The following is a 12,323-nucleotide window of genomic DNA, read 5'->3' on the forward strand; positions in this document are numbered from 1 at the left end:
AAGTAACATTTGCGCCACACAAGTGCCAGGCAATGACCATCTCCAACAAGAGAGAATCTAACCATCACCCCTTGACATTAGATGGCATTACCATCTCTGAATCCCCCACTATCAACATCCTAGGGGCTACCATTGACCAGAAACTGAACTGGAGTAGCCATATAAATACCGTGGCTATAAGAGCAGGTCAGAGGCTAGGAATCCTGCGGTGAGTAACTCACCTCCTGACTCCCCAAAGCCTGTCCACCATCTACAAGGCACCAGTCAGGAGTACGCTCCACTTGCCTGGATGGATGCAGCTCCAACAACGCTCAAGAAGCTCGACACCATCCAGGACAAAGCAGCCCGCTTGATTGGTACACCATCCACAAACATTCACTCCCTCCACCACTGACGCACAGTGGCAGCAGTGTGTACCATCTACAAGATGCACTGCAGCAACGCATCAAGGCTCCTTAGACAGCACCTTCCAAAGCCGCGACCTCTACCACCTCGAAGGACAAGAGCAGCAGATTCATGCCAACATCACCACCTGCAGGTTCCCGTCCAAGTCACACACCATCCTGGCTTGGCACTATATCACCGTTCCTTCACTGTCACTGGGTCAAAATCCTGGAACTCCCTTCCTAACAGCACTGTGGGTGTACCTACCTCACATGGACGGCAGCGATTCAAGAAGGCAGCTCATCACCTTCTCGAGGGCAATTAGGGATGGGCAATAAATGCTGGCAAAGCCAGTGTTGCCCACTTCCCATGAATGAATAAAAAAAAAAAAATTTGGAATATAAAATGCTGAGAATTTAGCAACTCCATTTGGTCTCCGAATTAGAGACCCGTCTAAATGTAAGGCCTTGTCAGAGGCTGCAGATTTGTTTTCTCCTAGTTGCAGTCTCAAAACTGTCCTTCGACTTAACAGTGCAGTTCTTCCAAACGTGGTTGGGACATTGATGTTTGATTTTATGTTAATGTCCTGTTTTGATACTTCAAGTTCATATTGAGTTAACAGTCTATAATATTGCTGTTAAGTTGCATTTGACCGTGCTCAATTTGTTGCTCTCCTAGTGTAATGGTAAAAAAATGGTTGGCATCCTACCATCTACAAAAGGTTCTGAACGTGCAGCGAACAATCCATTTAGAGTTGGGGTGTCTTGGGAACTTGGGAATAGGAGGAGGCCATTCAGCCCATTGAGCCTGCTCTGCCCTTCAATACGATCATGGCTGATCCAGTTCAATGCCTTTTTCTCACACTATCCTCATATCCCCTCATGTAATTTGTATTTAGAAATCTGTCATAGTCATATAGCACAGAAACAGGCCCTTCGGCCCATCGCGTCTGTTCCAGCCATCAAGCACCTATCTATTCTAATCCCATTTTCCAGCACTTGGCCTGTAGCCTTGTATGCTGTGGCATTTCAAGTGCTCATCTAAATACTTCTTGAATGTTGTGAGGGTTCCTGCCTCTACCACCCCTTCAGGTAGTGTGTTCCAGATTCCAACCACCCTTTGGGTGAAAATTTTTTCTCAAATCCCCTCTAAACCTCCTGCCCCTTACCTTAAATCTATGCCCCCTAGTTATTGATCCCTCCGCTAAGGGAAAAAGTTTCTTCCTATCTAACGTATTACTGCCCCTCATAATTTTGTATACCTCAATCAGGTCCCACCTCAGCCTTCTCTGCTCTAAGGAAAACAGCCCTAGCCTATCCAGTCTCTCTTCATAGCTGAAATGCTCCAGCCCAGGCAACATCCTGGTGAACCTCCTCTTCACCCTCTCCAGTGCAAATATTATTGCCATAGAGGGAGTGCAACGAAGATTCACCAGACTTGTTCCCGGGATGGCAATAATATCCTCCCTAAGGTAAGGGGATCAAAACTGCACACTGTACTCCAGGTGCAGTCTAACCAAGGTTCTATACAATTGAAGCAAGGCTTCACTACACCTGTACTCAAATCTTCTTGCAATATTCCAATCTTCCTATAGTGTGGTGACCAGAACTGTACACAGTACTCCAGCTGTGGCCTAACTAGCGTTTTATACAGCTCCATCATAACCTCTTTGCTCTTACATTCTATGCCGCTAATGAAGGCAAGTATCCCATATGCCTTCCTAACCACCTTATCTACCTGTGCTGCTGCCTTCAGTGATCTATGTACAAGTTCACCAAGGTCCCTCTGACCCGCTGTACTTCCTAGGGTCCTACCATCCATTGTATATTCCCTTGTCTCATTAGTCCTCCCAAAATGCATCACCTCACACTTCTCGGGATCAAATTCCATTTGCCTCTGCTCTACCTATCTTACCAGCCCATCTATTTCGTCCTGTAATCTAAGGCTTTCCTCCTCACTATTTGACACCACCAATTTTCGTGTCACCAGTGAACTTACAGATCATACCTCCTATATTCACATCTAAATCATTAATGTACATGACAAACAGCAAGGGTCCCAGCACCGATCCCTGTGATACACCACTGGTCACCGGCTTCCACTGGCAAAAACAACCCTTGACCATCGCCCTCTGCCTCCTGCCACTAAGCCAATTTTGGATCCAATGTGCTAAATTGCGTTGGATCCCATGGGCTCTTACCTTTTTGACCAATCTCCTATGCGGGACCTTATCAAAAGCCTTACTGAAGTCCATGTAGACTACATCAACTGCCTTTACCCTCATCTATACATCTAGTCACCTCCTCGAAAAATTCAATCAAGCTTGTTAGACACGATCACCCTGACAAAGCCATGCTCACTATCCCTGATTATTCCCTGCCTCTCCAAGTGGAAATTTCTGTCACTCAGAATTTTTTCCAATAGTTTACCTGCCACTGATGTTAGAATCTGTCAATCTCTGCTTTAAACATACTCAATGACTGAGCTTCCACAGCCCTCTGGGGTAGAGAATTCCAAAGATTCACAACCCTCTGCGTAAAGAAATTTCCCCTTATCTCTGTCCTAAGTGGCTTCCCCCTTATTTTGAAATTTTCCCCTGCTTCTAGACTCCCCAACCAGGGGAAACGTCTTAGCTGTATCTACCCTGTCTATCCCTTTAAGTATTTTGTAGGTTTCAATGAGATCACCTCTCATTCTTCAAAACTCTGGAGAATACAGGCCCAATTTCCCCAATCTCTCTTCATAGGACAGTCCCGCCACCCCGGGAACAAGTCTGGTGAATCTTCGTTGCAGTCCCTCTATGGCAATAATATCCTCCGTAAGGTAAGGGGTCCAAAACTGCACATTGTACTCCAGGTGCAGTCAAACCAAGGTTCTATACAATTGAAGCAAGACTTCATTACTCCTGTACTCAAATCTTCTTGCGATAAAGGCTAACATACCATCAGCCTTCTTAATTATTTGCTGCACCAGCATGTTCGCTTTCAATGACTTGTTGACCAGGATACCCAGGTCCCTTTGTACATCTACATTTTCTAATCTCTTACCATTTAAGAAACATTCTGCACATCTGTTCCTCCTATCAAAGTGGATAACCTCACATTTTTCCACATTATATTCCATCTGCCACATTCCTGCCCACTCATTAAGTCTGTCCAAATCCCCTTGAAGCCGCTTTGCATCTTCCTCACAACACACATTTCCACCTAGTTTTGTGTCATCTGTGAACTTAGACATACTACATTTTGACCCCACATCCAAATCATTGATATATATTGTGAACAGCTGTGGCCCATGGTACCCCACCAGTCACAGCCTGCCAATGCTAGAATGACCTGTTTATTTCCACTCTCTTCTTTCTGCCTGATAAGCAATCCTTAATCCATGCCAGTATATTGCCTCCTGCCCCAGGTGCTTTAATTTTTCTAACCAACCTCCTGTGGGGGACTTTATCAAAGGCCTTTTGAAAATCCAAGTATACCATGTCCACTGACTCCCCTTTATCAATCCTGTTAGTAACATCCACAAAACACTCCAACAGGTTCATCAAACATGACTTCCCATTCATAAATCCATGTTGACTATGCCCAATCAGATCATTATTATACAAGTGTCCATTTATCACATCCTTTAGAATAGACTCTAGCATTTTCCCAACAACTGATTATAAGGCTAACAGGTCTGTAATTCCTTGTTTCCTCTCTCCCTCCCTTCCCTAGTGGGGTGACATTTGCGACCTTCCAATCTGCAGGAACCGCTCCAGAATCTATAGAATTTTGGAAGGTGATCACCAATGCATCCACTATCTCCATAGCTACCTCTTCCAACACTCTGGGGTGTAGAATATCAGGTACTGGGGACTTATCAGCCTTCAGCCCCATTAATTTCTCCCATATAACCTTCTTTCTAATACTAATTTCCTTCAATTCCTCATTTCCTGCTAATCTCTTGGATCTCTAATTCTGGGAGATTTCTTGTAACTCCCTCAGTGATTTTTGGTGCACCTTTGCTGATGGTTGTGAAGGCCAGTCCTTGAGAGGCAGGTGCTGCCACAAGTGCTGCATGTGAAGCTGCCAAGTGATGCTGTGAGTTGTTGTTTTTGACATTGGCACCTGTTGCCAAGCTGCTGTAGCAACTGGTCGTCATGGTAGTGTACACCAGTCCACAGGATGTGTCACCATTTCCCTCTTTCGCCAGCTAGTGACTCCCAGCTGCGATAGTCAACAAAGAACAAAGAACAGTACAGCACAGGAATGGGCCATTCGGCCCTCCAAGCCTGCGCCAATCTTGATGACAGCCTAAACTAAAACCTTCTGCACTTCCAGGGTCCGTATCCCTCTATTCCCATCCTATTCATGTATTTGTCAAGAATCCTCTTAAACTTCTCTATGGTACCTGCTTCCACCACCTCTCCCGGCAACAAGTTCCAGGCACTCACCACCCTCTGTGTAAAGAACTTGCCTCGCACATCCCCTCTAAACTTTGCCCCTGTCACCTTAAACCTATGTCCCCTAGTAACTGACTCTTCCACCCTGGGAAAAAGCTTCTGACTATCCACTCTGTCCATGCCGCTTATAACTTTGTAAACCTCTATCATGTCGCCCCTCCACCTCCGTCGTTCCAGTGAAAACAATCAGAGTTTATCCAACCTCTCCTCATAGCTAATCCAACCTCTCCTCATAGCTAGGACCTTCATGACATGCTTGCAAGCGTCCTTCATATGCGGAGCTTTGGGGACCCCACTGGTCGTCTGGCCCCAGCTACTTCACCATACAGAAGATCCTTGGGTATCCGACTATCTTGCATTCTGCAGACATTTCCGATCCACCGAGACCCACCTCTTTGATTCGTGCCAACACACTTGGGAGGATTGCTGCGTTTGTGATTTTGTCCTGCCAGGATATACCCATAATGTGAAGGTGGAAATTATTGAGCTGCTTTTCCTGGTAGCTGTAAGTCGCCCATGTTTCACAGCTGTATAGCAGAATGCTGAGAACAAGCCTTGTAAACCATCAGCTTGGTTCTAAAGGGTCAGCTTGATGTTATCCCATGCATGTTTTGTGAGTCGGCCAAAGGTGGTAGCTGCTTTCTCTATGTGTGTATCGAGCTCTGCATCAAGGGCCAGAATGTCTGTCACCGTGGACCCAAGATAGCAGAATTTGCTTGCCACTTCGGGTTGGGCGGGGGGAGTGTTTAATGTAATCAGGGTCGGAGATGCAACACCTTGTCCCCTGACCACGGTTTTCTTGATGCTTATAGTCTAGGAGAACAAGTTACAGGCATGGGAGAGACAGTCCATGAGTTTTTGTAGCTGAGTTTCCATGTGAGCCTTCATAGTGTGAATTGCAGGAAATGAATTGGTGTAGACCATCTTCTCAGGCCAATAAATGTAGCCTTGCCAGAATCACCCACATCTTGTAAAATTTAGAAAAACACATTTGAAATCTGTTCGAAAAGGCACTTTGTGTTTAATGTCCGTTAAGTAGACGTGTGGAGCAGCGGACTGAACGGCAGAGTGAGTGAGAGGTCCTACGGATGAAAAGTTACCTTCTGTGTTCAAATGCATCCCACAGATTGACTGTTTGAATATCTCCTCTGCCAGCCTTAAGAATATTATATGAAATGAGTTTAAGGCATTTTTGGTCACTTTACATAGTGAGGTAACAGCCAAATCTGCCCAATTGAAGACTGATTAGTAGCCTTACTTAGGATAAATGAATAGCTGGTGTGAAAAATGGAAGTATGTCACAGTTGTGTTTGCAGTAGAAGCTGCTTTTCCAAGGCTGGGGCAAAGAGCTTTGCTGTGCATTAAACTGTAACATTTGATATGAAGGTGTCCAAAATGGATAGTGCTCCATACCCACCATTCTCATTTTCATTCCTTCACAGGTGTTCCTGCTCTCATTCACGCATAACTAACTCCAACAGAATAAAATATTTCTTGGCATCAATACAATTTATATCTTTTTTAGTCTTTTAGACCTTCAGTGTTGTTTTTCTTGGCTACTTCAGCCTTTCCCAACAGATAATTCACTTAAAATTACACTTTTAAGCTGCCAACTGCAGAGTCTTTGCTGCAGTTGTCAATCTGCTCAAGAAGTCCATCCCCCTCCCTGCCACTTTCTCAGATTGTTCGCAACCTCTGCATCGCATTCATCCATGAGCTGATCATCTGAAACCTTCAGATATGACCATTCCAATGCTCACTTCCCATCTTCCATCTTCAGCTCATTGAAAATTGCCCTATTCTAAACTGTACCAGATCCTACTAACCTGTCATCCCAATGCTGATTGACCTGCATTTTGCTTCTGTTCTATTCCGGAAAGCCATGTGGTGAAGGATAGAATTGGAGCTATATATTTTTTTGTTTGTCTATATCCATATCCACAGTGAATGCCCAATACCTGAATAGAATGAGACACCACTGATTTAATATTCCCACCCTTGTGTTTAAAGTCCTTCATTGCCTTGCCCTCCCTGTCTCTCTCCTCCAGCCTGACAAACTCACCAAAATTCTCTGTTCCTTCAATTCTGGCCTGTTGTGCATTCCCCCCACCTTCTTACTCCCCACCAATGGCTTCAATCTTGTAAACTCCATGCTCTGGAATTCCCTCCCGAAAGTCCACTACATCTCAACTTCTCTTTCTAATTTTTAAGACCTCCTTGAAGGCCAGTTGTTTGATAATATCCTCTTCTTTAGCTCAGCATCTATTTTTGTCTGATTATGCACAATGGTCCTGTGTAAAGGTGCGATATAAATGCAAGCTGCTGTAGCTTAACACTGTTGTCTAAGATGAGAGCCAAAAAAATAGAATTTGCTTTTATTTAATTGTAAAATCTAATGAAGATTTAGGTTTTGGGTAATCAACAGGTTTCCTGTGCTGTTAGTGGCCATCTTGTACTCCAGTTTAAAATCCATCAATATCTTATGCCATAATTAGCTCTGTTAGAATAGGCAAAGGAATGCCATATGAAGGCATTTATCACTTTTATGGTAGTGTCATAAACAATTTCTGCTTTGGCATCTTGATCGACGCTTACAATTGCATTTTTGTTGCTGTATTATGGGGTGTTCCCCTCACTATTGCATTGAAAGCTGCCTGTGACCCACTTGAGCAACTATTATTTTTGTTGCCCACCTCTTTTTGTACTTGCAAGAGGAGTAGTTTCTTTTATGTATTCAGCTCTGCTTTAAAGGAAGATAAAAGTTTAAATTTGCAAAATGTAAGCTGCCTTGTTTCTAGGGAATGTTTCAAGTTGGCATAGTTGACCCCAAGCTGCACTACACTGCCATTATTTCCCTTGGCTGTCCAATTTCTTAAAGAACGGGTATGAGGAGATAGAGAGAAGTTATTCACCAGATCTGTCAGCTGATACCAAGTTGTCAAACCTTGGTCAGACCATACTTTGTGGAGTTGCTTTAAATGAAGCTCTCAAACAGAGAACTTGGCAAATATATATTGCCATTTTTAGGTCTGCCCATTTCAGGTTTGCTTTGCCCTTCAGTTGCCAGTATAAATGGGTGCGAAATGTGCTTCAATCATTAGGAGCGAAGTGTAGTGACATCTGATGACGAAAGGCTGCATTTTTTCTTCTGTCCAAAATAATCGATAGTTGATCTCAAGTAGGCGAAAAACCTCAATTTGAAATGTCTTCACTTGGTAGACAAATGGATAACTTTTAATCAGTGCTTGGAACTGGATAGTTGGGTTTAATTGTGTTTTGTTAAGAACTTGGATATTTTTCTTCAAAAATATAAGTTTCTATTATCTGTTTTTAATTAGTAAAATTACTTGACCTGTTTCAACTGTGTATGCAGCAAATTGCAGCGTTAAAATGAGTAATGTGTACTTTTTCTATCACACATAGAATGATATGACGACTGCAAAGCTGAAATGGGAAGATTTGCTTCTACCTCTCTTCAAGAAGTATAAGCTCAATATTACATGGGGAGACCAAGACTTACTCAATATTATCTTCCACCACAACCCAGGTGCATTTTCTCTTTTCTGCTCCCCTGTGCTCCTCTTTCTTTCTTCCTCCTCTATTAATATTCTGCTTGTCTAAGCCCTTGCAAAAGATCCATTCATGTTTTAAATAACGTTGTGTCAATGCAATTTGCGTTGAGAGCTTCTGATGCTGTTTTAGTTTTAAATGAAAATGACCTGTTGGATGTCTAACAATCCCTGCAGGTATATTTCGTGACAACATTCAGATTTAGGCTGATATGTGGCACGAATATTGCTTGCCACTTAAGTGCCAGGCATTGTCCATCTCCAACAAGAGAAAGTCTAACTGCCTCCCCATGACATTTTAATGGCATTACCATTGTCTAATTTTGTCCACCATCAGCATTCTGGAGGTCACTATTGACCAGAAACTTAATGTGACGAGCCACATAAGAACTGATCACGAGCAGGTCGGAGGCTGGAAATTCTGCAGCGAATGACTTGCCTCCTGACTCTCCAAAGCCTTTCCACTATCTACAAGGCGCAAGTCAGGAGTGTGATGGGGTACCCTCCACTTTTCTGGATGAGTGCAGCTCCAACACAAGAAGCTGGACATCATCCAGGTCAAAGCAGGCCACTTGATTGGCACCTCATTAAACCTGCACTCCCTCCACCACTGGTGCACTGTGGCTGTAGTGTGTACCATCAACAAGATGCACTGCAGCAAGTCACCTTCAAAAGCACCTCCCAAATTCGAGACCCAAGAAGGGCAAGGGAAGCAGGTGTGTGGGAATACCACCACCTTCAAGTTGCACGCCATCCTTGGAGACGTATCAGCATCTTCATCATTGCTGGGTCAGAATCCTGGTCCTCACTCTCTTAACAGCACTGTGGGAGTATCTTCACCACATTACTGCAACAGTTCAAGGTGGCGGCAGCTCATAGTTAGGGATGAACAATAAATGTTGGCCTTGCCAGTGATGCCTGTGTCACTGTGAATGAATAAAGAAAAAACTGGATCTTACCAGAAAATTGACATGGAATGTTTGCATAAGATTTCACTGCTTTTAAAGATCCATTTTTTAAAAATTTAAAATAAAAATAAAGACTGGTCTGGGAAATAATCATTTGCACTGCACTATCTGAAACTTTGTTCTTCCTATTTCAGAAAGCCTGTTTATTTTTCCATGTCATTGGAATTATCGTCCTGACCACTGCATGTATGGCAGCAACTGCAAAGCAGCAGAGGATGAAGGAATCTTTGTTCTTCATGGAAATCGTGGCGTCTACCACGATGAAAAGCAGCCAGCTTTCAGGGCTGTGTATGAAGCAATAAAAAGTGTAAGTGCTGTAACCTAGAAATATAGCCTTCAAAATAATTAAAGGTCTTTATTTCCTCTATTTAAAATGACCCATCAATGTACCATAAATGTAACGTTTTAATACCATTGCAAAAAAGAATTTCTTTGAAATCTATGGAACTAAGCTGCCCCTGGGTCTGCTACTGCTCTGTGTATTCATTTTTCTCTTCTAAGGGGTTATTTACTTGGCTCCTGTTACATGCTTTTTAAGACTGGGAATTTCAAGCAATGGTTTCCTGTGATGAAATATGATGTAGCTGTAGTTATTTTTCACACAAAATCAATAGTAATGGCTCTTGTAATTAGTCCAATGCGCATAGGGGTGGTTTTTCTTTTTCATTCTACAGCAAAGTTGCATCAATTAAAGGCACCACTGTGGCAGGTAATGAGCTCTTGTGTACATAAAGCCCCCCCTCCCATATTCACATGTGCAGCAGTTGTAAGTTCCTTTTATGCTCAATGTCCTTATAAGTTAATAGATCAAAAGGTTGCTCCCGCCACAAATTATGAAATACCAGTCATTAGCGCTATTCTTTACTAGAATGCATATTAACATTTTTTAATTTTAAATGGAGTCAGTTTTGTCTTTTGTTTCACCTTGAGCATTTTTTACTTGGTTTCTGTAAGGATTTTAGATTTGAAAAAAAACATGAATGCCTCTTTAGGTAGCACAATTATCTCTAATTTTAACTAGTCCCTCAGCTGTCCAGAGCCGAATACCATGATGCTATGCCATGGAGTTTATCCAATTTGTGCCTGTGTTGTTCAATGCCATATCTTGGATATAAGAAGAAAGTGGAGAACTGTCAGCATTGTTTGTCTGTTTGTCACATTGTCATGGAATCTGTCATCAGATGCTCCCAGCTGTTCAATAACAGAAACCAGGCGCAGACCAACAGATGAATTGTTTGTTCGAAGGGGTATCAACCTCAGTGGGTTAACTTCTCTCTCTAATAAGGTTAAACTACCAGCTGCTTGAAACCTATTTTTTACATTTGTTTCTCACTTCTGTTTTAAAATTCCTGTCCCAGGAGTGTTAAGAATCAGAGGACACCAACCAATATAAGGTAAATGGTAAAAGAACCAACAGCGACATGAGGAAAAACTTTTTACACAGCAAGTGGTTAGGATCTGGAATGTATTGCCTGACCATTTGGCAGTGGCAGACTCACTCATGGCTTTCAAAAGGGAATTGGATAAGCACCTGAAGTGAAATTTGCTATGGGGACGAGGTGGTGGAGTGGGACTAGCTTAATTACTCTTTCAGACACTTGACATGGATATGACTGACCAAATGGCCTGCTTCTGTGCTGTAACCATTCTATGATTCTAAATTTGGAAGATAACTACACAGCAACTATTTGACAAATTATAACTTCCTACAAGCTAAAATTATTTTTTTGTAGCCAGGATTAATTTTAGTTTCCTTTTTTTACTAGGTGTGCTGACCTCCACTATTCACGCTAGAGCTTATGTTGATCTCCTAGCCAAAACATAGAGGCCATCACTGTAGGAAATACTTAAATACTTCTGCAATAGAAGATATGTTTCTTGAGTTGTTTCTGATGCTGCACTTGTTTCATTTTCCATTTGCTTTTTGTAACAAAGTACATTTTTATCTTTGGAGTTCCCCCATTGTTGTTTGCTCCTTTCTTCGGCTATAATTCCCACTGATCAGCCCCAGTGTCGCTCATTAAATAAGCAAATTACTTCAATATACATATAATTCCAGTTTCTTAAATGCACTGACTTGTGTATCCAAGAATCAAATGTAGTTTCTTAATTCCAGTACTCTGTGGCTGTAGCATATGTGTCCATTGATGGTACAGTGATGCTCGGCAGCAGTTTGAACCTTCATATTCAATTATGGTGCTAAATAAGATGTTATCTCACTACTTTCCCTCCTGACCATACCCATGTTTTTAATCCTCCATGCTCATCACTCCATCTGTCATGTCCATGATGCACCTTTTGAGATTGCGCTAGCCAGCATCCCTTACATTCTGAAACTACTATATCCTCACAATAGGTGGTACTGATTTCAAAATAAGTAGATTCTTTCCCTGTGAAAACAAAAGGGTTCAGAAGATTAGTGGTCAATGGATTGGTGGGTAACATATTAGCATAGATTGAGGATTGGTTAACGTACCAGAAAATGGAAAGTAGGAATAAACGAGTCATTTTCAGGATGGCAGGCTGTAATTAGTGGGGTGTTGCAAGAATCAGTGCTTGGGACTCAGCTATTTACAATCAGTATCAAAGATGAGGGAGCCGAGTTTAATATATACAAGTTTGCTGACTATACAAAGCTGGGTGAGAAAGTAAGCTGTGAGGATGTAATGAGGTTGCAGTGAGGTATAGACCAGTTAAATGGGCAAGACAGTGGCAGATGCAGAATAATCTGGGGAAGTGTGAAGTTATCCAGTTGGGTAGGAAGGATGTCAAAATAGAATATTTTTTAAAAGGTGAGAGACTAGTAAATTTTTGGATTCAGTGGAATTTGTGTGCCCTTGTATACAAATCTTAAAGTTAGCATACAGGTACAGCAGGAACATACGAATTAGGAGCAGAAGTGGGCCATTTGGCCCCTCTAGCCTGCTTCGCCATTTAATAAGATCATGGCTGATT

The 12,323-nt window shown here is 42.4% G+C and overlaps 1 protein-coding gene across 4 annotated transcripts in view; it reads left to right on the forward strand.

The window, feature by feature from the left end:
* gxylt1b (glucoside xylosyltransferase 1b) overlaps positions 1–12,323 on the forward strand; it is a 90,610-nt gene that overhangs the window by 63,372 nt on the left and 14,915 nt on the right. For all 4 annotated transcript variants that reach the window (XR_010976895.1, XM_068050984.1, XM_068050985.1 and 1 more), the window contains 2 exons: positions 8,255–8,378; positions 9,503–9,675. Coding sequence is in view for 3 of the 4 variants with exons in the window: in XM_068050984.1 (XP_067907085.1) it covers positions 8,255–8,378; positions 9,503–9,675 (297 nt within the window). In the remaining variant the exon portion in view is untranslated. The remainder of the gene's footprint in view (positions 1–8,254; positions 8,379–9,502; positions 9,676–12,323) is intronic.

The sequence above is a fragment of the Heterodontus francisci genome, chromosome 18 (genome assembly GCF_036365525.1).
Source record: "Heterodontus francisci isolate sHetFra1 chromosome 18, sHetFra1.hap1, whole genome shotgun sequence".
Classification (NCBI taxonomy): domain Eukaryota; kingdom Metazoa; phylum Chordata; class Chondrichthyes; order Heterodontiformes; family Heterodontidae; genus Heterodontus; species Heterodontus francisci.